We start from the raw sequence: 27,559 nt of genomic DNA on the forward strand, positions 1-27,559 counted from the left end.
GAGTAGAGCAGGGCGATATGACCAAAAATATTTATCACGACATTTCTTAATCATTCAAGATTAAACTGGTTATTAAATAAGCCATCGGGTAGTTAACTGGTTAGTTTAACTGATAAATGTTGTGCCGTACTTCAAAAACACTAACATTTTTAATATTTTTGAGTTTTAAATCAAATATTTTGGGGCTTAGCACTGTTTTTGATTGGGCAAATATTGGGCCTTCTTAGGATTCAGTGCTGACTTAACACTCTTAATTTTACTTAGTAATGCAAATAACATTTTCTTCAGCTGTGCACTTTTGCTGCAGACAGGAGCAACTTTTTGACACTGAAGCAAAAGATTCTTTAGCCACAAGCTCTGTCACATCAGCAAATATTTGTAGTTGGGGAGGAACAGTGAAGTTACTTCTGTAGAGGCAGAAAAATGCAAATCCAATCATTAGTGCCTCTGAGGTGCAATTCAGTCTGGCAACACGTCGAATAAGTGACCAAGAGTCTGCTATCTGAGCATTTATTTGAGTATGTGCAGACTTGCCAGAGCTGATATTAAGATCCAGACACAGCTGGCAGGAACAGGCGACACAGAGCTCACAAATGAATATGCTGCTCACCATCTGTTCCTGTGTGTTCCTCTTAGCGTCACTGAAGGCTTGCTGTAGTGTGCTGAGCAGTGTTTCTGATTCCTGGACTCTCTGCATGAGGCCAGATACCTACAACACACATGCACAAAAAACAAAACAAAACCCATCAATAAGACAAAAGCAAGCAGGCCACAGTTACACAGACATGCAATAGTTCTGCACAGGGCACAAATTACTTGAAATAGTGAGATCATAGGTTCAGGAACTAGTACACTAGTTCGAGCCAGCTGTGGGCAGTGCTGCACTAAATTAACTTCTGGTTTGAGAAGTGACAAAATGCATTCACACACTTTGTTTTTTTTTTAAAGTTTGTGGTCAATGTGACATGTTCTGCAACAAGAAAATAATGAGGTTCATGTAGGGGCAACACAGAAGCAACATGCCGCTCTCAGGTACGCTGCAGGACGGCTGCACAAATGCAATCAGATCTCAAAGAACAAAGAAAATATATATATATTTCTCCATTACTTTCTGCAAGAGAACTGCCTTTCCTACAAACTGCATTTTTTTAGAAGTAAACCCAATAAAACACCTTCATACTGAAGGCAGACAGTGCATTTTCATGACTCTCTGAAAAGTGCATATGAGTGTGCAGAGAGCATGACTGCACAGTTTGTTGAACTGATTTGCTGGAGGCCTGAGCTGCACCCTGGAGTGTGCAGAGCAGCAGCGTTAGATAAGAAAGAATCCATTATCACACATCATCTGTGGGCAAGTTAGCAACAACAGTGTGTTCGAGGATATTAACAATGAAGGGCGATCACATCCGCTCCACTCAACACTTAAAAGCTTCCCTTTTCTCATTAGGGCAGAGACAGTTAAGTAACGAAGCAGATTCTGGGAAAGCTTTTCTACATTACCGCTCTCATGTTTTCTTGTGCGAGAATATTTGTCTGAACCAGTGACATCTAGTGATGTGTAAACGTTTTGGACATACTGGATGCTGCATTTCTACATAGCCTAACTGGTAACACGGGTGGAAACTCTCAGTGTAGAAATGAGTTCAGTCAAAGTGTTTGTGAGGCCACAATATGCAGAATATCTGCAGGGCTGTTATTACTCATTAAGCAGGGATGAAAGTTGGAAAATGTGCTGTGGAAGCTTTGACCCAAACAGATCTCGTTCACAGGGACCCTGCAGTTTTAAGTAAACAAAGGAAATACACTCGATATAACAAGTGTTAAGTCATATCTATCACTTATTTAATTCAAATGTGTGCGAACGCCTCTTTACACGTATGCAGACATAGTTCGATGCAGAGGCTACCCAATCATGTGATCAGTGATGATTCTCAGGCAGAATAGAGAAAAGGATGAGTTGCTGCTTTAACTGGAGGAGTTTAAGTATCTCCCAGGGTGTTCCTCACAAGTGAGGGAGGGATGGAGCAGGTAAGCAGCAGACTGATGGGTGTAGCATTGAGAGAGAGGCAGAATAAAGGCGAAGATGTCAGTTGATTGATTCAGTTACACCTGTAGCCACAAGCAATGGATACTGAAGGAATCAGATAGTTGATAAGATTCCTCTTAAAGGTGGCTGGGCTCTCGCTTACAGAGAGGGGCAAAAAAGGCCAGTAACCACCAGAGTTTGTTTATACAATATATATATAGGCCATGATATAATATACAGCACCATGAGGCGACTATTAGCAGAAAACATTAGTCAATCACTGACCGACCGAGGTGTTCCTCAGGGCTCAATAGATTCATATCAAAGATTTCCCCTATAATTGTAATGTCTGTTAAATTACCCAAGAAAATTATACAGAGAGCAATAAGTGTTAAGAAATGTAATAACATTACACTGCCAGCTCTGCAAACCACCTGTAAACCACCACCTCAGTGTTGTAAAATCAAAGATGCAGTTGTGGTTCTTCTCGTCATCGCATTCACAGGATTGAATAAAGAGGCTAAAAGCTTCAGGCTCACAACTGCTGGCCATGCTGCTGTTGCCCTGGTAACAGATGAGAGAGCTGATGGGACTGGGCATATAGAAATACAGACGTATAAGATTTATTTGGTCAACAGGGTGTCTACAGGTATACAGAAGTTAAATTTAGGACTTTTTTGGATCTTGTACATGAACAGACAAACGCATATGAAACTGACTTTCTGTGGATCTGTGAATGAATATCAATCAACTACAGTGACAGCAACAGTGAGTATGGGTGCCCTGGATTGAGCAGGTGCACGGTACTAAACTGTTAAAAACTGTGTTTCACAGTTTCATTGCCGGTTATTTCTCCTCCCGCTGTGGCAAGTCATCCAAACATCAAAGCAGTGCTGATGCAATGCTGCACCACCTGCACACAGATGGTGCCCATTTTATCACACAGGATGTTAGCACCTTCACATGTATCAACACATTACTGTTCGGAAGTACTAAACTTCCTTTCCACTGAGCCAATGCACTACACCGAGGAAGACGGCCTTAATAATTATACAGTAACAGCATTTTTGGTGGTGACACTAAATAATTTGAATAACTAGCTTTAACTAAGGCCACCTGTTGCCTTGTTCACAGTAGACCTTTCATCTTTTTTATAATAATCACCTAAATCAGGGTCACTAGTTTTTAATCACCTCGGCGAGTTCCTGTTTCCAAAAGTTGCTTTCTGAAGAAATTATTAACTTATATTAATGTGTATTTATTGAGCAGATCCATAATTTTAATTAAATCATTTGCTCTACTTTTTATACATTTTCTTTCTCCCACTATTCTGAGTGGTAGCCTGTAACCTCATAGTAGAGCCCTTTGCTCTCACATTGCATACTTGTGGTTCCAAGGGTGTTTACCTTATAATACAAAGTGTCTAAAAGTGACTGCTGTTGTGATTTGATCCTACTGAATACTTCCCGAGTTGCTCCGGAGGAGATATCGGGGAAAAGCAAAGAGTAGGAGATAAGAAGATAAACTGTTCCAGTCATTGTTAGCTGAGAAAATGGGTCCTTTTACAGTAAGACGGATGGAGAGCTAACACTGTCAGCGTGTCTGATGTGTTTCATGGAGATGTTGCTAAACTCACACTTCCTGGACAAACATGTGACTGTACCTGGCTTCAGGGCTTTTTTCGGGTGGACAGCGATGTTAATTTGAGCAATGAAGCAGACGTCATCTAAGTGACTGTGGCTATGGTGAAAGCCTGTGGATAATGAGTGGATCTGACAACCCTCTGCACCACTTACTGGACATGCAGCAGAGCACATAACGCTCTCTTCTCTTTCCCCTCACCCCTCTATATGGCTACCCCTCCTTGAGCGTGCATCGTGTGATCTTTGAAGTCTCAAAAAGACAAAAAACAAAACAAACAGCAGCTACGTGAACGCTGATTGCTGACTGGCTGAAAAGTTGGCTTGAACAGGAAAGAGATTAAAAGTGTTGTTCGCCACAAAGAGGAAGAAGTGTGGAAAAACACCACCAATAAGCTCAGACAGAGTGGGAAGTTTTTGCTAGAAAGAAATTCTTAATCTATTATGACTTAATCTAAACTTATGTTTTTGGCACTGCCTCCAGCTGACCTCACACAGCCACCACATGTAGACGTGTGTTTACAAAGCTCGGCACAGCACCAGTGCCATGCTGGGACCATTAAACTGAAGAACTTGCTTGAGCTGTTTTAGATTTTTCTTGAGTATGACAGCTGGGATAGCCTCCAAGACGATGGCTGGATGGAAATCCAATGAAAGTAACGCGTACATCAGCGGTTAAGGCATGAATATGAACTGCTTTTAAGTAATTCAGCAGCCTTTTATTATGTTTATTTGCATATGTGGTAAATGTGGAAACTGGCCAAATCTCTGCTCCATTGGCTTTGTCTGTGAGAAAAAATCCGCCAGACCTCACACCAAATTTAACCAACGAATGAACAAACACAGCTAAAAGCAACTCAAATAAATCCAATTAGACTCCAAACGAATGATTTTTCTACAGTAATTATTCTAATGTCATCAACTCTGACTTGAGTATGACACACTGGAATAAAAAGTGGGGGTTTAAAGTCTTTAAATCCACACGGACATCAGAACCAAGAGAACACATGGTCCTGACCTTAGCAGCAGTTTCCTCGTTTCCTGCTTTGACTGAATCTTCCAAATTCTGCTTCTCAGTCATCGTCCTCTCCAGCTGATCGTTGGCCTGACGTAGCATCACCTGCAGCTTCTTCACCTGTAGGACAGTAAGAATTGAGAACCCCTCTGATGAACATTGCAAGTCAAACCTTAAATATCTGCTTGATGTGATTAAAATGGCAATGGCATGAAAGAGAAAACCCGAACCTGATCTCTCGTCTCAGCCTCCTGTCCTTGGATGGCCTGAAGCTGCTTCTCATAGTTTGAGCACATGTCGCACCTTCGTCCGAGCTTCCTGCCAGCATTTTTCAACTGGCGACAGATAAACAAGAAACCCATGTGATAAAAAACTACTTAATACTCAATAACGATGCTCAGCTCTAAGATGTAACAAATTAAGGCTTTGTTATGACTGAAAACATGAAAAAATGAGTCTTGCAGATTTCACAGAGGGAAAGCGCTAAGTGGAGAAGGCTGATCTCCTGATATCCGTCAGGATGCTTCAGTCGGAAGCTGTTTTCAGCTACTCCCTTATTCACAAGGGGTCGCTTCACGGCTGGTAGCTTTCATGTATGACTTGGCAGATTTTTACACCACATGGCCTTCAATGCCCAAAGGGATCTGCCAGGGATCTTTCACTCGTTAGGCGACTGTGTAAACGACTGCGCTATAGAGCCACAACAGACTAAAAAACTTAATTAAGACCATTAAAAACATATCAAGCAGGTGAGATGTGAGTGGTCAGATGAGCACTACTCATCTGATATTTGCTGTTCTTGTTTTATTACTACATATAGTCAGCCATGTTCATTGTGTTTAGCGTTTATTATATTTCATTATCACCATCATTTTACTTTAAGCCACTTTGAGCTTTCCCAACTTTGGGGAAAAATTTGAAGAAAAAGGAGGAAAATGTGTTTTCTTTTCTAAATGCTGGTAAATAAAAATGAGAAACCCTCAAAATTGCACTACAACGTACATATGCTGCTCTAATGTCAAGGTACAAAGAAGAACTAGTCAGGAAGTAAAAACCTTATGCGCTGTAAAAATGTTACGTCCAGTCACAACCATTAAACCCTTTGAACCACCTTTGACCCCTGCAGCGTTCAGACCATTAAAGCTCTTGTAAAGCCTCGGTGAAGCACCTCTTGCTGTAGCAGGTTCCACTCGCTGTCACTGACGAGCCGGTAGCCGGCAGGCGGTAAGTAAGCGGTGTCTGGGGCGTGAGAGATGCTGGACAGCAGCGACGCCGTCTCCTCCTGCTCCGGGGTCATGGCTTTGATCGCCTTCTCCTGGTCTTTAGTCAGCAGGAAGTGACTTGTCGGCAGCTTGATTGAGCTGATTGACGCAGTCTCTCCAAAACTACTGTCTGTCACCCCGCTGTCGGCCCCAACCAAGGGCCCAAAGTCCGACTCGTCTAAGTGGCCTGCTGATTTGGCCTTGTGGTTCTGGCCGCCGAGACCCTGCTGGGCGGACAGCGAGGAACCGAGGCTGTCTGTGGACTGAACTCGCCGCAGGTTGTCCTTGTAAGGGTCCATGGGGCTGCCCGTCACCACATCAGTGTCTAAGGAGTGCATAGAGCCGTGGGCGCTGTGGTTCACATGGGGCTGGAGGAAAAAGCGGAAAAAGGCATCCTCAGGAAAATCTTTTCAGGAAAAAAATCTTTCATAGTATCAGATTTATTTAATAAGTGGGATGAAGCAGGGCAGACAATATTTTTTAATTCATCTTTTAAATATATAATTTACAGTAACACTCGCCAGAGTGTTCACACTTCTACTGTAAAGCCAGGGGTTAATGTGTTAGTCTCCCGAGTCTCTCACAGCGTGGGCCTCTCAGTGCCCACATCCGCACCCAAAGACCTTTCTACGTGGTGGCTGCTGGCTAGCAAAAACAACATGATCCCCGACCGCCTCCACCTCTTTTAACCCACATTTATTTATTCATTTTCATTTGAATAATAACTCAAGTTCAAGGAAATCCCCTGTAAAAATGTTGCCATTTTTAAAGTTCATTGTTACATGTGCCCAAGTCTGCCACATATTCAGCATCTGGTCATTTTCTATCATTGTTATTAACCTGCTTTCCTTCTCTGGTTCGTTCTTAGTGCCAGTTGGCATTGGACAATCACTCGCGTGCATATAAAGCTATAATCATTTTTCTTCCGTAGCTTTTTGCAGCTTTGCTGCTTAGTAATTATTCACTTTTTAAGGGGGTGAGGGTTTGGTTTTATTGGTTTAGTTTCCCAGTGCAAGATGAAGTGAGAAACCTGATGATCAGAGGTGTAATCTTCCTCTTCTGTTTGTTTTTGCCAGCGTTTCCTGTTCCAAAATTTTTTAACTTTACAAGTTAAAAATAAACCGAAAAAAATTAAGTTCCTTGAACGGCAGCAACGTGGCATTTCACATGCTGAGCAGTTTGGGAAGTAAATAAATAATCATGTTGGAAAAACTTGAGACTGTTGACAACATCGTGATTTTAAAGTCTGATTTTTGAGCGGCCTTACAACACGGACCAGTCAACTGGCACTTTATCCACCGACAGCTCAGATGCTGATTTTTATCCCGATTTTGTCCTGATTCTGCTGCAAAGTTAATACCATTTTCTTCAAGATCAGCCAGGCTGCAATGTGTAAAACGTTACTAACGCGAAGACAAGTTTCCCGACAATCTGACAGGTCTTTGGAAAACGAGCTCAAGCTGCTCAAACTTTAAACAGTGATCATAAATTTCTGACATCCAACAGATTCTCTCCAAAAGCAGATCAACTATTTATCACAACTCTCGAAAACTGCAAAACGAAATCCAAATTCAAACTTATTCCAGTGTCTGCACAGCTGATGTAGCTCGAAGCCATAAAACCATGATATCGTTACAACAAGACTTACAGCATGTCTCAGTAAACATGTTTTTCAGAAACGGGGATGACTGAAATCGTGCAATCAGATCAAATATTTACACTGAGATTAAACTGAATCATAAAAGTATATTTCTCAGAAGATATTGTTGCCATTTTCCCCCCAATTTAGGACCGATAGAGACACAACACATAACCTGGAACTTGAATGTGAAGATGGCTCAAAGCGAATATATTACAGACTAATCCAATTACAGACTGCTCAGTGGGGACGTATCAGGTTACTCTCTGCTCTTACCTCCTCGACGCTGAGGCCGAGGAATAAGTCCTCCAAAGGCTCGGTGTTGTCTCCTCCGTCGTCCTCCTGCAGGTCCTTCACTTGACTCAGGCGCTCCTTTTCGTCATCCTCCTTGGATGGAGAGACAAAATGTTTGGTCACATTTTGTTTTGCATTGATTAAATTCCCAGTCAGTGGACACTTAAATAGATACTCCTTTAAAATCTTAGATTCTACCTTAATAAATAAAATAATACTGAATTTTACTGACATCATCATCACATTTTATTGTTATAATAAGAATATATTTGTTTCCTTAGCACAGTCCTAAATCCTATAGTGTACTACACATGGTAAAATGGTAAATGGCCTGTATTTATATAGCCCAAGGACACAACGACCGAGACTGTCCAAGCCGGGGCTCGAACCGGCAACCTTCCGATTACAAGGCGAACTCCTAACTCTTGAGCCACGATCGTCCCCTAACTGTATATATTTAACTGTATATATTTAACACATGACCACCACAGCCCGGTACCCAGCTAGTCTTTTATGTGGTGCCAAAAGCAGCTCAGTTTTACCAAAGTCTGGACTCCACTACCTCTTTGTCAACAACACGGTGCCCGTGATGGCGCACAACCACTTCTGCTTTTGTGCGTCATGGTGGACAGAATCTGAGACACGATGGTGAATTTGTTCCTACGGCAACTCGCAACAGTGTTGGCTCAGCAGCTTTGTGGCGTCCTGCCCGTGTCACGTTTTTGGCACCAACGCCATTTTTCTAGTTGAAATACATGCAACTGGTTCTAGATCTATCTGCACTATTCCTGCTTTAGTGACAAAGGGCACAGAGTGAGGTGAGACATTTAACAGACACTTGATTTTAAACGTGGAAGCTGCAAGTCGGAGCCAGCTCCTGACCAAGAGCATCCTCAAACCTTACAGTTGTTTTTGGGAATACTCCACCTAACATCAGCATCCACCCAAACTGCTCTAAACTATTAAAGATGGATTGTTATGATCACTCCCAGCTCCATGATTTAATTACTGGAGTAGCTTTGCATGATGTAGTACTGGTACTTGGTGCAGACGCTCAGTTTATCTTCTCTCTGAAACAAACTGCCTGAAACTGAGTGTTTAGAGCAATCTGAGCCTCATTATTTGAAATGTTGGCCATGCTTAACATCAGCATGCAGATTTATAACTGTATATATTTAACAGAAAATAAGGAAACACATAAAAGATCTCCTTTAAAAGGTCGTGATTTTGGCTTTTTTTCAGTCCTCTGATCCACAGTTTGTGAACACTCTTGTTCTTGGCAACTTTTTCTGGCCTGGTTGGCCTTTCCCCACTTCCACAGCAGATAAACCCAATAATTTTATTAACTCTAACCACTGCAAAGACGATTACGCTTCCCAAGTGGAAAGCCAAGCCTCTTTAAACTATCTGCAGAGCTGACACTGTTGTTAGGCTATGTTATGTACCTGGTCTTTCTTCTTCATCTCCTCCACCTGGCGGAGCTGTTCTGATGACAGCACGCTCTCGATCCTCTGCATGTCCCTCATAAGGAGGCGGTGAGACTCCAGGAATTGGTCGTTGGCTCGCTGCCATGTGTGCTTCAGCTGGTTGTGCTGCTGCCGCTCCAACTCCAGCTTGTGACAGACTGAGGTCATAAACAGCAGAGAGAAAGGCAAAAGACAAAGTTGGAGCTGCAGACTAAACATGAACACAATGCACACACACACGTCCTCCATGGAGTCTGCAGCTATACAGAAGTCATATACAGGACATTTAAAACCCTTTTACTGGCGTTTTAAATCAAATTTAAGACCAAATTTGCAATGGAAATGCAAACTGGCATCAGTTCAAAATGAACACAATGGTAAAAGGAGCTTGTGAACGTTTATTAATGTGAAAAGCAAACAAAGAAACACCTTTAAGCTACAACACAGTTTGCTCTGCAAGCATTTCCAAGCACCAGCTTTAACCAGAGAGAGTAAACATAACTCTCAAGCAACAACAACGAGCAGCCTGGCTAGAAAACCTTTCTGCTTCATCTTGTTCATGGTTTCCATCGTTCTACTGCAAGCACTAAATCAGGGTTGTCTAACAAGCAGTCCAGGGGCCAGAACCGGCCTATAAGAGGATCAGAGTTGGCCTTCCAGCTGGATGGCCTTGCTAAGTGTGAAAGTTGCAGTGAAGTTATGAATAAGATAAATTATTGGAGTCATCCAAAAACTCTGCATGGGAAGGTTTTCCACTTTTCCACTCCATCTCTCAGTTGTAATGTGCACACACTTAGAGCAGAGGCACTGAATGTGGAAAAGCTAAGATATATTACTGCGGTTTATTTTTCTAGGGACATCCCAGGCTATTTATCATTTTTTATAAAGTGGATGACTCATAAACATTTCTGAATATTGTTCTTTACGGTAAAAGGAGGAAAAATTAAGAGAGTGGTTTTGTCACCTCTGTCATCAACTGACCGCTCGCTGAATATGAGCACTGGGGAAGTTTGTATTTTTTTGACTTTTTTTAGACATAACAACTCATATTCACTTGCCACTTCATTAGGTACACCTGTTCAACTGCTTGTTAATGAAAATCTCTAATCAGCCAATCACACTGTAGTAATTAAATGCATGTATGCATGCGGACATGGTCAACATGATCAGCTGAAGTTGAAGCCGAGCATCAGAATAAGGAAGGAAGCTGGCTTAAGTGACTCTGAACCAGATGGGCTGCTCTGAGTACTTGAGAAACTGCTGATCTGCTGGGATTTTTCCCCACACAACCATCTTTAGGTTGAAAGAAATTTGTGCAGAAAACAGAGAATATCCAGTGGTAGTCCTCGGGGCAAAAATACGGGAAAAAACAAAAAACAGATTGCTTCAAGTTGGTAGGAAGGCAACAGTAACTCAAATAACCACTTGTTACAACCAAGGTATGCAGAAATGCATCTCTGAATGCACAATAAATCTGGAGCCTTGAAGCAGATGGTCTACAGGAGCAGAAGACGCCACTGCATGCCTCTCTGAGGAACCTGAGGCTAAAATTCACATGCCTCACCAAAATTGGACCAGAGAAGACGGGAGAATGTTGGCTGGTCTCAAAGCCATTACACGTGGTAATGCAGTGAACTTAAAGTAAGTTCACTGAACATTTTCAGAACATTTTAATGACTGGGGGAACTTACTTAAAGTAAGTTCACTGTACTCAAATGAGCTCCACAGTCACCAGCTCTCAATCCAACAGAGCATCTTTGGGATGTGGTGGAATGAGCAATTACCATCTTGGATGTGCAGCAGCTTGGTGATGCTATCATATCGATATGGACTGAAATCTTTCAGGAGTGTTTCCAACACTGTGTTGCTCTCTGCCACCAAGAATTAAGGCAGTTCTGAAGACAAAAGGGCGTCCAACCCAGAAATAACAAGATGTTCCTAATGAAGTGTCCAGTGAGTGTAGGTTATTAGGCTACAGCTACTGTTTTACATATATAAAAACACATTGACAGAGACAGTCGAACTATCATTTTAACCAGGTAGATTTCATGAATTTCTTTAATGTTACCTTTAAGTTGTCCAGCTGATATTTCCAGACTTGCACACTCACTAATTACAGCAGACTAAATCATTCAGCACTGTTTTTGAGGGAGGTTAATCGTGATTCGGTGCTTTGCTGCTGGAGTTTAGCTCGTTTCCAGAAAAGCACGTTTGTCTTAACGATGCAGTTGCGACTAAAGCAGCACTGTGTGCAGAAAAATAGGCATGAAAAAAACAAACAAACAAAAAAATAAACACCCTTCCAAACTTAATCTAAAATAATTAACTATTTTTGAAAGCCTTTTATTAGTGAAGTGTTTTCAGAACATTTTAATGACTGGGGGCCACCCTGCCTTTAGCAATACAAGGACCTCTGAGATAAGCTGTTGTGTGACTGCTGGCACGAACAGCAGTGATATGACTTCACAAAGCATCTAATTTTTTTAATTCATCAAGCAATTTCCACAAGAAATTACCGTCATGAAGCTCCTTCCGTAGTTTCTCCGCATCCTCCTGCAAGACGGACTTCTGCGTGTTCAGCACAGCGACATACATCTCCAGATCCGTACGACACGACTTCTCAGCCTCCAGAACGTGATTGAGCTCCTTGACCTGTGAAAGACAACAAGAAAAATCATTTATACGATGAGGGCACATAAAAAAATCCTGGAATATAAACAGGAGCTGAGAGTCTAATAATCTAAGGTTACAACAATTTTAGCTGAACACCAGAAATCAGCTAAAAATTTACTTACATGAAGTCTCAAAACTTCACTACTTAAAGTGATTTATCAAGAAACTGTGCCTCATTTTTTATTTGTTTTAATCCTTTATTATATTTTATTCATGATTATGTTTCTTCATTAATCTGTGGGTTCATTTATGTAATCTTCTCTGTAAAGCACTCTGAATTACCAAATTGAAATAAATGTGAATTCACTCAGCTCCGTGATGACGGTCCGTTATGTCAGAACAAATTCAAATCTACAAACTGAAGCTTCGCTGTTGTCAGCGGACATATCCAGCAGAAATGGAGCTTCATTTCTTCAACTGGGTGAGAAACGTGTTGGTTTTTCAGCATTCTCACCCCCCTTTCAAACGCTATAGGGATTTTTCTTTTTCTTTTTTTGTCCTGAATCAGTAACTTCTGTTCCCTGAATCTCTGTGACAGATGTGAGAAGAGTAAAGCTAGGATGAGCCACAGAGACACAACAGCTGCATCAACGGGAGGTAACACAGGCTCAAATAAACTGGAATTACATCGTCCACCATAAGAAGCTGAAATACTCCATAGACTCAGTGGAAACTGCAGAGCCAGTGATAAGTAAGAGTACAGCAGTCATACAGCAACCACAGCCAAGCCTGTGTATGAAAATTTCAACTGGCAGTTGTTGGGTTTTTTCTTTTTCTTCACACCTTTGACTGCTGAGTACTTATTACAGGTGCTGTACAATTTCATTTCTCTTTTTGCTACTGCTGAAATAAATGTGAGTGCAAATTAGGGACCCTCCAAGGTAACATATTTAGTCATTAAACGAAAGAAAACACCAATCAAAATCAATTAGTCTGAAAACACTGAGAAAAGACGAGGTCAAACACTGCCCACATAAATATTAGCCATTAAGACAATTAATCAAAAACGTCACTAATCAAACAGTATTTTAAATGTCGCTGAAATTTGCTGTGCCATGTATACGATAGCACACACGCCCACAGTCCATTACTGTATTTTATATAAAGACTGTATAATAGTTTGGCCTAGGGTAGTCAACATTAGCAGTGCTAGCAGCAGCCGTAGCCTTCCTTCCTTGTTTATTAGCGTCCACACATCTGTGCTGAAACTGGTTATGCATCACTCCGGTCGAGCAGTTACAGCTGACATACACCCACTCACGACCTACATCACTTTACTGCAGCACCGCCCTGATTTGCACAGCTGTCTTTCACGTCTCATGTTTTAAGTATGAATGATTCTTTTAACCGCAGAGTATTTCTATTGCCGACTAGTGAGAGCAAAAACGCTCAATCATTAATCAATCAGCCAATACTGAAAATACTGAAGAAACCCCAAAAAACCAAACCAAAACGCAAAAGCATTGATTTCTTGCTGACTAACCTTCGAGGCCTCCAACTCCTTCACCTTCTCCTCGGCTGTGGCCAGTTTGGCCTTCAGGGCTGCGATCTCGTGCTCCATGGGCATCACTACTGAACGCAGCTTCTCTGCATCCTCCTGGGCCTTCAAAGTAATTTGCATAAGATAATTATAAATGTGCACACAAGGAAACATCTGGAAACATTTTCCTTTTAACCAGCAGATCTTTAGTTAGATCTGTATTCTTCTTCGGTATTAAAGATAAAAATAGGACTGATATATGATTTTTTTTTTTTAAAAAAAGGACCAGAGATGGAGGTCGAGAGGCTGGATGATTAATTTTTTTAAGGTGGTTTTTGTTGTTATTTTGATAAATTTTTGTTCAATTTGGTAAATCATGAACCTGAAAGTCATCAAAGCATCTCCTAAAAAGAGCTGCCAGTTGGTACTAATTCCTCGTTCACAGAACAGTAAATGACAAACAAAACAACTTTAAAACGTGCACTTTCCCACTCTGGTCTTCTAATGGCATATTGTTTTTATTAAGCTTTTTATTTAACCAGGATAATAAGAGTCTGGAGATTAAAAATCTGTTTCCTAAGACTGTCCTGGCACAGACAGTACAATCCACAGCAGTTTCACAGACACTTAACACACATGCACAAAACAATATAGAAAAAATACCCAATCAACAAGAAATACAAAGTACAACACCTAAATTCATGAACTTCAATGCAATTAAAGCCTAAAACATCAGCTTATTTGTATCAAGCTAAAGAACACAGTTAGTGATATTTTATGAAAACATACCTGCCTCCAGGTCATTTAAAATTAGCTTTAATTGGTTCGAATAGATCAGCTCCTTGAGTTTTAGTTATTTTCAGCTCCTCAGCTTTTAGACATTTAAGGGCTCGAAGCAGATGTGTTCATAATCTGATTAATAATCTGATCCAACCAGATGATCAATAATTCAAAAATTTGCATGTTCCTGCAATCATGAGCTCCTCAGATGACCACGACTCCCCAGTTGGGATGTTATTCCTCTGAAGTCACAAAGATTTGCTGATTAATTAGGACATTACAAATATGATAACATATATTTTAATGTTAAAAAAAGATTTTACACTGGGGGTTTTGCACTGTTAACCAAAACCTTGTTACAATAAATGAAGAATTATTGCCGACTCTTCACCTCAATGATTGAACTCACATCACTAGGAGATATTGATCAGATTTCACAGCTTCCTCTGCAGCTACAAATGGCTTAATAAAACTTCTTCTTACTTTAAATCACAACAGCAGCACAGATCTTGATTACAGAGCTCTTCTTAAAAATGTATCCCTGTCTTAATTAAGATGTCTCTTAGAACGTGGGTGAGGGAGAGGGCCAGCAGTCCTCACTCCATTTTTACTAAGAACGGGCAGATCTTTAAGACAGCCAGTCAAAACTGCAGCATGTGAAAATAAACCCTCTTGTACTGTTACCGTTTGGATGATTTTTTTCATCCTGGCAATGAAACACAGTTAAAAATGCATCTGACAACAAATGACACACAGTCCCAGCCATGAGCAGTGTGAAACTTGAAAGCTCTGATATGAATTTTGGAATTGGCCTGCAAGACTCAGTATTGCTTAAGACACAGGAAGGAGTCCAGCTGGCCGAAGCATCTGGGACATTGCGTTCTGTTCTCTGGTATCCATCTTGTATTTTTTTTTTTTTTTGGGAAGGAAACTTGAGAGGAAGCAAACAAACTTCAGAAAGTTAAGATTCCATATTAGCAGAAAAAAACAACTCTTCTATTTAAGGGAGTAGACAAAACTTTGAAAAATGCACGTAGCAGACATACTTTCTTCATTTCATCCTCCAGGTTCTCCTCCTCCTGACCCTCGGAGAGCCGGCGCCTCAGCTCGCCCAGCTCCCTCTCCACCGCCTCGCGATACTGGTTCCACTGGGCACGCTCCTGCTCCAGGCGTTGGTGGAACTGGACCTCATACTCACACACCGTGTCTGCACGGGGAGAGGAGAGGAAGCAGGCGATGAAACCGAACAATAGCACATTCATATGGAGTCATGCAGTCAAGCATGAATACATATAAACAGGAACAACATTTCTGATATAGGTGGGGATAATTTTCATTTCAAAATGTTTTTGTGATGATTATTCATGATAAACAAGTAGACAACAGATTTTTAGGGTTGCATTTATTTTTTAAAATCAGTTAATCTTTCGACTATTTTCTTGGTTTACTGTCTTAAACTAGTTCAAATTTACTTACAAAAAGTCTATAATACCCTTGTTTTGTACAACTCATTTCAAACTGGTTTCTTGAACTTGACAGGGAGTTCACCGTACTCAAATGACCTCTGCAGTCACCAGGTCTCAGTCCAATAGAGGACTTTTGGGATGCGGTGGGCATTCACATCCTGGATGTGCAGCCGACAAATCTGCAGCAACTGTGTGATGCTGTCATGTAAATATAAACCAAACCTCTGAGGAATGTTTCCAGCTCTCCGTGGAACCTGTGCCATGAAAATTTAAGGCAGTTCTCCAAACAAACCAAGTACTAGAGATGGACCGATCCGATATTACGTATCGGTATCGGTCCGATACTGACCTAAATTACTGGATCGGATATCGGCGAGAAATTAAAAAATGTAATCCGATCCATTAAATATCAAAAAAGCACCTCACAAAACTTGCGACACGACGTAACTCGGCTTGTAACCGTAGCACGTCGAAGCAGTGTGCTCACGTGATAGAGCGGCTGTGTTTATTTGTAGCCTCGCTAGCAATCCAGCATTTCATCTCCGAGGAAGTTATCCCAGAGAGAAGTAAAGCAAGTGTGTAAGTTCATCTCTGAATGTTTGTAAAGCGTACCTACGTTAAGCTTAACAACCGATATATGGAGCCTCTTCTCTCTCCCTCTCTTGCCGCTACTTCAATCGTGAAACTGCTTAATGATCAGCTGATCGGCTTTTCTGTCGCGAGTCCGTCTCTCTTCTTTGTTTTTGGCCCACTTTGCACCAGAAAGAGGAAACCAGCGGCTGAACAACAGCAGCATGTTTAACCTTGATAAGCTGTTGTTAGAATTTATTTAATATTACTTTCTAGACCAGGATCCTTTTCTACGTAGCTGACGGCTGGTAACTGTGCAGGGGCGGATCTAGCAAAGTTTAGCCAGGGGGGCCGATAGGGCATGAACAGGGAAAAGGGGGCACAAAGACATACTTATCTTTCTTATTCTCATTTAAAATGTCTAGCTTTTAATAAATAATTATCTGAATCTTACACCCAAAGTTTTAATCTGATGTAAAATGTATAGAAGTCCATTACTGTATATAGTAACTGTTAAGTCTAATATACCCTAGTAAGCTATAGTACTTTTTCCTTTGGGAAAGTACCATCTGTGCAGTCTGCAATTCTGTAGAAGAAAGATGTTGAATATATTTAATTATTCTTGAAAAATAATTTATTTCTGTGCATTTTTTTCACACTGCATCAAATTAAAGTTGATTACGCCGATTAAGCATCATGAGGTGGAGGGTGGGGGTGGTTCCCTTTTTTTTTTTTTTTTGCTGGGAGTTTGCAACCCTATTAGTTAGGTTGCTTAATATTTCTGCTAAGTACTTTTTAAAATACCAGAATAGTAAGGATGGAGTAGGTTTAAGTCTATTAGATTGATCAGTGTTGCTGAACTATGAAATATTTTGGGTGCAGTGTATTTTTTACATACAGGTATAACAGAATAGCTTTAGTGTTGTTGTTTATTTAAACTTGAGTATGAACTTATACAAAATGCAGCAAGATATTAAAAAAACAGTTTTATTGATTAAAAAACACACTATATCGGATTAATATCGGTATCGGCAGATATCCAAATTTATGATATCGGTATCGGTATCGGACATAAAAAAGTGGTATCGTGCCATCTCTACCAAGTACCACCGAATAGTGGAAAGATATACCAAAGAAGTGTCTGTTGAATTTAGAATTTTAGCTCTATACCAACATATACGGTTGGATCTACTTTTAAAATACACTTTACATTTTCCCAGTGCTTTCCCAAATGTAAAACTTTGCAATTAAAACAATCTTACTGCATGTCACTGTGCAAGCTTTTCACATAAACCCTGGGTCCTCAACATAACTTTAACACATGTCAGAAGGTGCAGTGAACACAAATTGTACCACTATGCCATCTTAATGGTGGTAAAAACTAGTGCAAAGGTCAGTTTTATCATTCAGAATCAGGTGACATTTTTAGACAGTGCTCACTTAACTGTCTCTTTACAGGCCAACTGCTTTTATATTGCAGGAAACATCAGTCATCAGCAGTGAATGGTGTAATGCATGACCATAATCGCACTATTGCACTCAATTCGCTAATCACGCTAAGCAGTTATGTTCTTACTTGCTTTGCAAGGATGGTTTGAAACTTTGATGTATTATGGCCTGTGTGTGTGTGAAGTACAGTCACCTGATCTAGCTGACCTCTTTAGGTGACAAAGCAGAGAGGAACAGGCTTGTAGGATCATTCATTTCTACTGGTGCTTTGCGTAAATTTTCAGCAGTTGCATCAGAGGTTAGTCAAAACAAGTTATAGCACGTGAATGATCTCCTTTTTACCTACATGTTTAATAGAAAGTTTATCATCTAGCCAAGATTCCCTCCATGCCGAAAAAATCTGTTCGCTACAGTCCTCTAATCTGACACTGGCCTGGATCAGAGGGCTCAGTATGAGTATGAGCCAGCAGATGAAGACACTACACACAGGCGTCACAGGTAGTTCTCACTGTGAAGTTGAGATAAGTGAGTAAAAGAAAAATTGTCTCAATCTGAAGAGACAATATTCATATTTGGTTGCATTTATATGGAATGACTCAACTGTTAAATGATTGTTATATGACAATGTATGTAATACTGCAGTTATTAGAAGTTTTAAGTGTAACCTTTCTAAATTTGTTAATAGTGCACTAAAAAGTAACAAATTATGTGTAAATAACATCCTTTTTCTTAGAGTAGCATCCCCAACACTGTCTGAAGATCATTTCCTGTAGTTTCAGGAGTTGTTAGTGCACAGACTTTGGTCATGCTTCCAGTGTGAATGCAGAGCAATGATGACACGATGAAAGACAGCAGGAGATATCTGATTGGTTTTTACTACTGATGTGCAAATTTGGTTCTATGAGGTGCAACGTCATCATATTTGTTGAATTTTTTTTTGTAAGGACCACCCGGGGTGTTCTTCAGTAGACACAAGCAACATCAACAGAGGCAGTTACACCTTACTATGACACCTGATTATGCCTACGTAACTTTTACAGCCACTTCTAAGGCCACCAGACTCCTTTAACAAAAAGTGGAACTTCGCTTGACAGAAAACGAAAACCAGAATACGACTTTCTGGTTTTACCTCATTGATTCAAATGTCAAAAGACGCATAAGAAATCAAGGAAATCAGCTGTGGAGCAGCAAATTAAGTGAGCTGAGATGTTAAATTACTGCTGTAATCCAAGGAGACTGAACAGTATAACAGTTCCCCCTCAGAGAGAGCTGTCTGGTAGCACAAAGATAAAAAATATTTTTTAATCAATAGTTACTTATTCACATTTGTTTATGTTATGGTTTCACTGTAACCTCGCAGTTAATGTAGTGAACAAACAGCTGAGAGAGCAAGCCTAGTCTAACTGGTTTGTCTGCCTGTGTACGGATGAGCTGCACACATACCACTTCAGTCAGGCTGAGGCGACAGATGAGTTGAAATTGTATGCAGTGTATGGATTGTGCGTGTGTGTGTAGTCTGTGTTTCATAGAAACCCTGGCAGCTTGGGTAACATTAGAAAAGAACACCAAATTTATGGTTGTGTGTATTAGAATTATTCCAAATAAAGTTTGAAAATGAGTTTCCCAGTATAGCGTCTTAAAGTATGGGAAAAACCCTGGAACAACCGGAGTGATGGAGTGTAGTGGTTTAAAATATTCATCTACAAATGCAAAGGTCCCTAGTTCAGTTCCAGGGGTTGACACAAACCCTCTGGGTGTTGCATCAGTAAGGGCACTGGTTATAAAAATCTGCTCGTGAATTAACAGCTTTCATACCCCGCTCTCTTCATGCCTTTAAAATCAAATGATCATTATCTACCTGAAGCCTCGGTCCCTCCCTCTTTAATTACATTAAGCACACCTGGCATAAGTATGCACTGTTTTCACAGTCAACAGCTTTCATTCACCCTTTACTGCTGCACAGACAATCACAGGACAGCTTCATTCATACTCACAAATATTCAGTGGATCTACTGGAGCTTATTTCAGCATGCTGATAGTACTGTGTTTGTTCAATTTACTTTAAAATCGAACAAACTTTCAGTTGTAATGGTAAATGGACTGATTCTTATATAGCACTTTTCTACTCTCCCGGAGTATTCAATGCGCTCTATACAACATGCCACATTCACCCAATCACACCCATTCTCACAAGCACTTTCTCTCTGTGCTTTCTAACTACATTCACACACATTCACACTCCGATGGATGCATCGGAGAGCAACTTGGGGTTAGTATCTTGCCCAAGGATACTTGACATAGTTGGATCGAACCACCAACCTTCCAATCAGTAGGTGACCTGCTCTACCTCCTGAGCTACAGCCACCCCAGTGCAACTCACATTGGATCCATCTAGGCGCTAAATGAAAAGCTCTATTGAAGTACAACTAGACGTTCCTCAAATTACATGTTTTTTTCTTGGTGTGTACAATGGACTATAGGAACTACCCTCACTATTAATGACATTTTGATACTTCTGCAGCAGTAACAATTACTAAAGATGAACTGTTAAAAAGGTTAAACATGTGTCAATATTACATTGTATTAAAAGAGCTATTCCAACATACATATGAATATTTTCAACATTGTTTTATGTTTTAAATCAGTAAAAATCAACAAGTGCTAAAAACAAGAAAACTGGATTAAATCAATTAGATTTACTTCACAACTAAAGAAAAAAGTCGTGTCAAAGATTAAAACGAAAATGTAAATATTCCACAAAACTTTAGGAGTACTTCTTGTGACCAACAGCACATCGAGACTGAGTTTAAGCATTGATTATATCATCTAATTTTAATTTTGGAGCAGCGGTTAATAACCCCACTGTGACTGCGCTACAATCAGGTCATGTTATTCTACATTAATCTTTATTCCTATTACATGCACAGCTCTCATGCACAGGTTGGTCCCTGCACGTTGCAGATATGCGAGCTTTAATTTGTTTGAGATATGATCGTAAAATGTCAAAGTCAAAGCCTGACTTAAAGGTGTCTGATGTACCACCAAAGATCACGCTCTAGTACGGGGTGGGGGAACTCCAGGCCTCGAGGGCAAGTGTCCTGCAGGTTTTAGATGTGACCTTGATCCAATCACAGCTGAGTTAAATGGCCAAATTACTTCCTCAGCATGTCTTGAAGTTCTCCAGAGGCTTGGTAATGAACTAAACACTCAGGTGTGTTGACCCAGGGTGATATCTAAAACCTGCAGGACACTGCAGGTGGTTTACAACAGGTGGCCTTGTACTTGTTCCTCTAGTCCAGCTGGTGAGTAAAAATTGTTTTATTATGGCGAAAAATAAATTTGCTTTCAATGCTGTCTGAGCCAGCATAACATGGCATACACGTGAATCATGAATCTAGAACTTGTGGTAGAAGTCCATGTTGACAATCTGAACTTAGAGGATGAATTCACAGAGCATGACCTGATGAACGTTTTTAAAGAACGAACAAGTAGTTTGCAAACTGTGGACTTGTTGACTGAAAATCACAGAGTCATAGGGGGAGACCGAGTCACTTTGAAACATAAGTTGATCCCAGGCTGCACAGCGCCAAGTGGACTTCCAGGGATTGATCTATGAATAGAAGCTGCACTGGAAGCCAACCAGACATGAAGGGGACCTTGAAGGTGAAATCAACAAGCTTTAAAATCAGGTAGAGCTTTTGTTTTTGTTTTTTGGACCTGCCTTCAGAAATGTTTTGACCACACCACTTAAATGTAAACAATCTTTTAGAGAATATATTCATAGTGTTATCAATCTAAGTAAATACCCTCCCGAATAATAAGCAAAAGAGCAATGATATTAGGAATAGAGGTTTTCACTGCTCACATAGCGTCAGCTCCATTTACCTTTCATTATGGCCTGCAGGGAGGCCACCTCCTCCTGCCATTGGCTGCGGACCTGGTCGATGGCTTCCTGTTTGGTGTTTTCCGACACGGTGGCCACAGCTTTGATGGTCTCTATCTCAGCCCGGGCCTGAGAGAGCTGGGTCTGGACGGAGCTCAGCTCGGAATGGGCGTCCTCCAGTGCAGATGTCTGTCTCTTCAGCTCCTCTGGAGAGAGGTGAGACATGAAATGAATGATGGGAGGAGAGAGGAAAAATGCACATTGTGACACTTGTGTATTTCAGACTTTTTTCCTTATTCAGCACAATTTATTACAGAAAAAAAATTGTTTATATATTTTAAAAGAAGAACCTCTTTCTACTGTGTAAGCCTTGGAGTCATTTACAAGGCCTGTTTAGTCTCTCTGTGGGGAATTTCAAAGAATCTCCCACTGTGCCAGCTAGCAGGCAACCAGGCAGTGTTGCACCTCAGCATGCACAAGTTCAATTCAAACTGACAGCTTAAAAGGCCAAAGATGCTCCACAGCTATGTCCAACAAGACACTTTACATTGTGTAGAGTTTTATGACCATCCACACCTTCCTTGGAGAGGTAAAGCTCTTTGAACTTGGCCCGCTTCTGGTTGAACTCCACCTCCAGCTGCTGCTTGAGTTTGATGAACTCGGCCCTCTCCTGCTCCAGAGCTGCCACTCGCTGCTGTAGCACCGCTGAATGATAATGAAGGAGGAAAAAAACTAAACAAAATTAACTGCTGATTACATGTAGCTGAAAAGAAATCATTCAAGTCAAAGGGCAAACATCCACAAAAATCAGTGCACTCATTACATCGTTTATCTCATTACTAAGGACTCAAATCAGAGGGTGAATAAAAGCTAACAAGCCCTAAAATGATATGAATACAAATTATTATTGATGCTTTTGGGATAAATGTGGTTCTTAGAAATTATGACAACTTTAAATTTTATGATTAAATATATCTAATATAATAAAACCAATAAGTACAACGATTAAATCACTGAATTCCTTGTTTGGTTCAGCCATAATGTTACGCAAATGTTAAATGTAATTAGGATGAAACATGTGTTATTACATCCAGTACTATCTAATCTACTGATCATTAATGTAATAATGTGACAAAACAGCACAGAACTCACAAATTACAGACTAAATGTCTCTGGATAGCGATACAGAAATGAAAACATTAACAAATAATTTATTATTACGAAGTAGCAAATCGCAAAATTTGGGAACTTGAACTGGAGACTACTTTTTACTTTTAACAAAAGTTCTAAATAGTGATTTTTGCAGATTCATTTATTAATATAAGAGATCTCATGTGGTTTCATGTGGTCAGTTACTTAACTTTTATTATAGCAGCAAGTTTCAGCTCGTGACACCTTTAAAAACAGAGTAAAGTCCACCAGTGGCCTCTTTTACAAGGCTGTCAACAGTCAGCTAAATGGAAACTTTTTCTTAGATAATTTTAAATAACTTCTAGAGATATCATATGTAGAAGCTCATTTCATAAACAATCACATTTACTGATTGTTTTTAACCTTTTATGGACACAAATATCTTGCTCACACATCTTTCAAGTTCTTGGACTGCATCAGTAAATCTATGGTATAATAGCCCACCTTTCTTCTAATTTGTCATCAAATCAAAAAATACATTTAAAAAAACAAAACAAAAAAACGTTCCACGTGACCATCACCAATTTGATTGCAAAAAAATCCAGGGCAAAGATACACTTCTTAAATGAAATAATGAAATATTTCAGGTCATTACTGTCACAAGTTTTGTAGTAATGTTTTAAAATTTTCAATATGGAGAAAGCTACTTACTATTTTGGGGGGTAAGGATCTAAAACTATAGCTTTATGAATATGGACTATCACGATATTGTGGACAAATAAGTATTTAAAAAATTTATATGTAGAAAATATTTAGAAAATTTTGAATGTAAGGTTAACAAAAACTTGGTTCTTTCTAATAATGAATGGTGTCATCCCTGTTTTTCAGATAAATCTGGTTCTTATTAATTATGAAAAACATCTTCACATCAGTTTTATCATTTAATATATCTAATATAATAAAACCGATAAGTACGCCCCTTAAAGATTATTCTAGAAAAACATCTAAAACCAGACTCACCTTTATTACTTACACACTTGCATTTAATGAACCATCTTGATGAACACCCACATTTAAATTAAAAACAGCACGTCTTATTACATGTGTGCTACAATTCACAGTGGATCTACTAAAGCACAAAACCTTCAGCGTCAAATTTATAACATATTTTACTCCATTATCAAACTTTAACTCAAACTTGACAAGATCTCCAAATGCTTTTTATTGTTGGCATCACCTCATCAAGCGCTGGTACGTGCAGTGCAAGATATTTTAGCCATCCACTGAACTGCTGGGACGATTTTCATGATTGACATCCCTTATTTCAAATTTTTAACTATTATTCAGTTTATAAGTTTGGCCCTCAAGGATTTATCCACATAAATACAAGTACAAAAATAAATCAACAAAATAAAGGCAATATTTGCTGGGAAAACACAAAATAGCATAAAAAAACTGTCACAAATCAATACTTACTTGCAGCCTTTTTGATTTTACCAAGTCTGTTATGGCTAATTCTTTGAAATGTGGATTTATCTGAATCATAAAAGGTAAAAAACAAACATGGATAACTCCCAGAAAAATCTAAGTAGACGTGACCTCAATGAGCTGTAACCCGCTCTATGGTATGGTAAACCATAATCGATATTTGTTAAAAATCTCGCTCTGCTTAACTCGGATGAGCTGGACATTGAAGCGTTACAAACACACGCTGCCATCAGTAAAGTTGCAAAGCGCAGTCTTGTGGGCAAACTATCCAACATCGAGATGCAGAACATAGTTAAAGGGCCTTTCGCCTCTCTCCTTTTTCATGTTTGTTTAGCCAGCCATTATAAATAGGTCAGTACTAATATCAGCTGATAAATCGTGCCCACCGATATATCAGTCAGGCGACACATAAAATGAAGTATAAAAACTTCCCGCCAGCAAACACAACCAGACACTGGTTTTCCTACAGTCCTACATTTTCCTACTTCTTCATCTCTTATTTAAAACCGCAGCGATACAGATAAAATCCTTAAAGCCAGACAGCCAAACGGAAACATTTACGAGCAGCCGGACGGTTCAGCTCAATTCCACCATGGTCATGTGACAGCCAAACAAAAGGAAACACTAACTCCATCGCCACGTATTCATAAGTTTATGTTGTATTTAAGCACAGCGTATATCAAGCTCCTTTTCTCACACTTACCTCAAAAGCTCTGCATCTTTTCCTTCTTGGTATTAAAATAAAAGCTGACTGCTCTGGTGTGTAACCGATCACGTCAGGAAGCCACAAAGATCACATGATAGAGCGCATAAAGAAAGTCAGTAATTAACCAATTTAACAGCAACGCCAGTTCATGATGATGCAAATATAACCGAGGCTCGACCTCACAGCAGCGTTTTTGCCTTTGCTTGATAAAACAGTGACGGTTTGAGACAGAAAAGTGGGGACAGAGTGGGGGAAGGCACACAGCAGAGGGCCCTGGGTTGGACTCAAACACCAAGCCTAGCAGCATACGATCATCTGCCAAACCAGGTGAGTTAAACCGACGCCCGGCAACAGATTACTATTGTAAAAAGGAAGCACACCCACTTTAAATTCTAAGAGATTAACAACAGCATGTGACATATAACACCGTTTCTCTATCTATTTGTTTAAAAGTAAGCCAAAAACGCAGAAGCAGGCCTCAGTTAGCACCTTAAATGTTAAAGTTCATAACAACATAATTAGAAAAAAACTGGCCAAATATGGCTTAATTGAAAAGGCTGCCAGTAGAAAGTGTCTTCTCACCAAGAGAAAAAAACAAACATGGCAGAATGGCAAAGTTGTATCTGACCAAACGACAAGACTTCTGGAAAGCTGTCCAAGGCTAATAGGACTAAAGTGGAGATGTCTGGTTTCATTTTCAACAGTTTCACAGTCAGGTCCACACCTTGCTTGTCACATCCATGTTCAAAATGCCAAGAAAGCAAAGGCAAAAAATGCTCAAGGCTTCATAACAAGATCCCACACAGAAGGTGGTTGATATCATGTGACACCACAAAGGAAGGAGTGTTTAAGAAGCAAGCCTTGATGCAGGGGTATTGGAAAAAGGTGACATTTAATAACAAAAAATGTAATAACACATTACAGGAAGCTGAAATAAAGACAAACGACAGCCTTGCAGCAAGCCACCACTTCATCTATTTCGTAGATGAAGTGGTGCAGCCTCACCTGCATCCTCCTAAATCAGCACAGGTAAACAGCGTGGTAACTTCCTAACCTGAGCAGAGTAACCCAAAATATAAACACACATACGGCTATAATCCTAGTTCCTGCTGACATACAACTTAAGTTTTCACAGTACTCTAAGCAGTTCTGTGAAAACCTCAGTTTGTTCTTACTGCTCCACAAGTTTAACAGGGTAAATAGTAGCCAAGTGCAGCTAATCAAATGCAGTTGTTTAATTGATCAGCAGCATGTGTGACAACTTCTATAAAAGACTTGGCCGTTTGCTGGTCTGTGGTGTTCAGGTGTGTGTTAATGCCATGACAATCCAAGGAGTGGACGTTCCAGCAAATTCACCAAACGTCGAATGGTGGTGCATTGCTCAGAGAAACTGCAAAAACACCCAAGAAATACATCTCAGACTACAGGGCTCAGTTAGCATGTTAAATGTTAATTCATAACACTACAATTAGAAAAAGACTGAACAGGTATGGCTTGTTTAGAAGGGTTGGCAGGAGAAAGTAGCTTCTTAGGTTTGCAAAGCTGCAAGAACAATGTCCTTTGGACATACGAGATCAATGTAGAGGTGTGGAGGTGTCCGACCATAATGAACAGCGCCACATCACGCCACATCACGGTGATGGAGGGGTGATGATTTGGGCCTTGCAATCCACCATGATAATCCAGTCTTTTCTGTATTCTAGAGTCAGATGTGAGGGCATCTAGCTGAAAGTTCAAACTTGACTTAACTTTCCTGCAACAGGAAAATGATCCCAAACAAGCAGCAAGTCAATAAGAGAATGGCTGAAAAAGAAAATAATCAAAGTGCTGCAACGGTCCAGACCTCACAATGAAATGCTGTGATGGGATCTCGCATTGAATTAATTCCAGCCACCTCAATTCCAACCTCAATGAACTGACACAACATTGAAAAGGAGAGTGGACCAAAAATCATCCACACCAAAGTCAGAGACTGATACAGTCATACCAAAACCAATTACTTCACGTTAATGCTGCTAAAGGTTGTTCTGCAAGCTACTGAATCAGGGTGTGTACTCAGTTTTTCACACATTGCTTCTGCATTTATGCTGTTTCTTTCAAATAAACATGATTTGATGTCACATGATTATATTTAAACAATTCTAGAACTTGGTAAATCAGAATAAAAAAATAGCTGCTAAACCTTTAAAATAAACTGAGTAAATGCTATCTGTGTTTGACTCACCCCTTGCATACAGTTAGAAAACAGGGCTTCCCTTCATATTTTAACTATCCACACTGTTTAAATGTTAGTTTCATGTGAAAATATTGTCTGGTGGGAAAATAAAACTAATCATTAGTGAGCCAGTCTGCTTCACAGGTGAACTGATCAGTAGAAACACTGTCATTGGCCAGTCAACTTGCCAAATGTACATTTTTACTGGTCCCAGTCCACTAAGGCATTATATTGAACCCTGATACACTTCCACAAAACTTTCTATTATCTTACCCACACTAGTAAACCAGTTAAAGTCACCCCAGGCACCCACAGGCGGTCAAAGCTATTTTATACCAGTTTCAAGTTAAACAGGCCCTGCATTTTAAGTAAGTAA

General features: G+C 40.0%; 1 protein-coding gene across 3 annotated transcripts in view; it reads right to left on the bottom strand.

Moving 5' to 3' along the window:
- rabep1 (rabaptin, RAB GTPase binding effector protein 1) overlaps positions 1-27,559 on the bottom strand; it is a 47,593-nt gene that overhangs the window by 17,665 nt on the left and 2,369 nt on the right. For 2 of the 3 annotated variants that reach the window (XM_063486454.1, XM_063486452.1), the window contains exons 2-12: positions 22,220-22,375; positions 21,646-21,849; positions 15,322-15,482; positions 13,499-13,618; positions 11,859-11,994; positions 9,322-9,500; positions 7,859-7,969; positions 5,850-6,311; positions 4,912-5,016; positions 4,685-4,801; positions 611-709 (exon numbers count right to left, since the gene is read on the bottom strand). In XM_063486454.1, coding sequence (XP_063342524.1) covers positions 611-709; positions 4,685-4,801; positions 4,912-5,016; positions 5,850-6,311; positions 7,859-7,969; positions 9,322-9,500; positions 11,859-11,994; positions 13,499-13,618; positions 15,322-15,482; positions 21,646-21,849; positions 22,220-22,375 — 1,850 coding nt within the window. The remainder of the gene's footprint in view (positions 1-610; positions 710-4,684; positions 4,802-4,911; positions 5,017-5,849; positions 6,312-7,858; positions 7,970-9,321; positions 9,501-11,858; positions 11,995-13,498; positions 13,619-15,321; positions 15,483-21,645; positions 21,850-22,219; positions 22,376-27,559) is intronic. The other variant, XM_063486455.1, reaches the window with a different exon arrangement.

This window comes from Pelmatolapia mariae, linkage group LG10_11 (genome assembly GCF_036321145.2).
Source record: "Pelmatolapia mariae isolate MD_Pm_ZW linkage group LG10_11, Pm_UMD_F_2, whole genome shotgun sequence".
Lineage (NCBI taxonomy): Eukaryota > Metazoa > Chordata > Actinopteri > Cichliformes > Cichlidae > Pelmatolapia > Pelmatolapia mariae.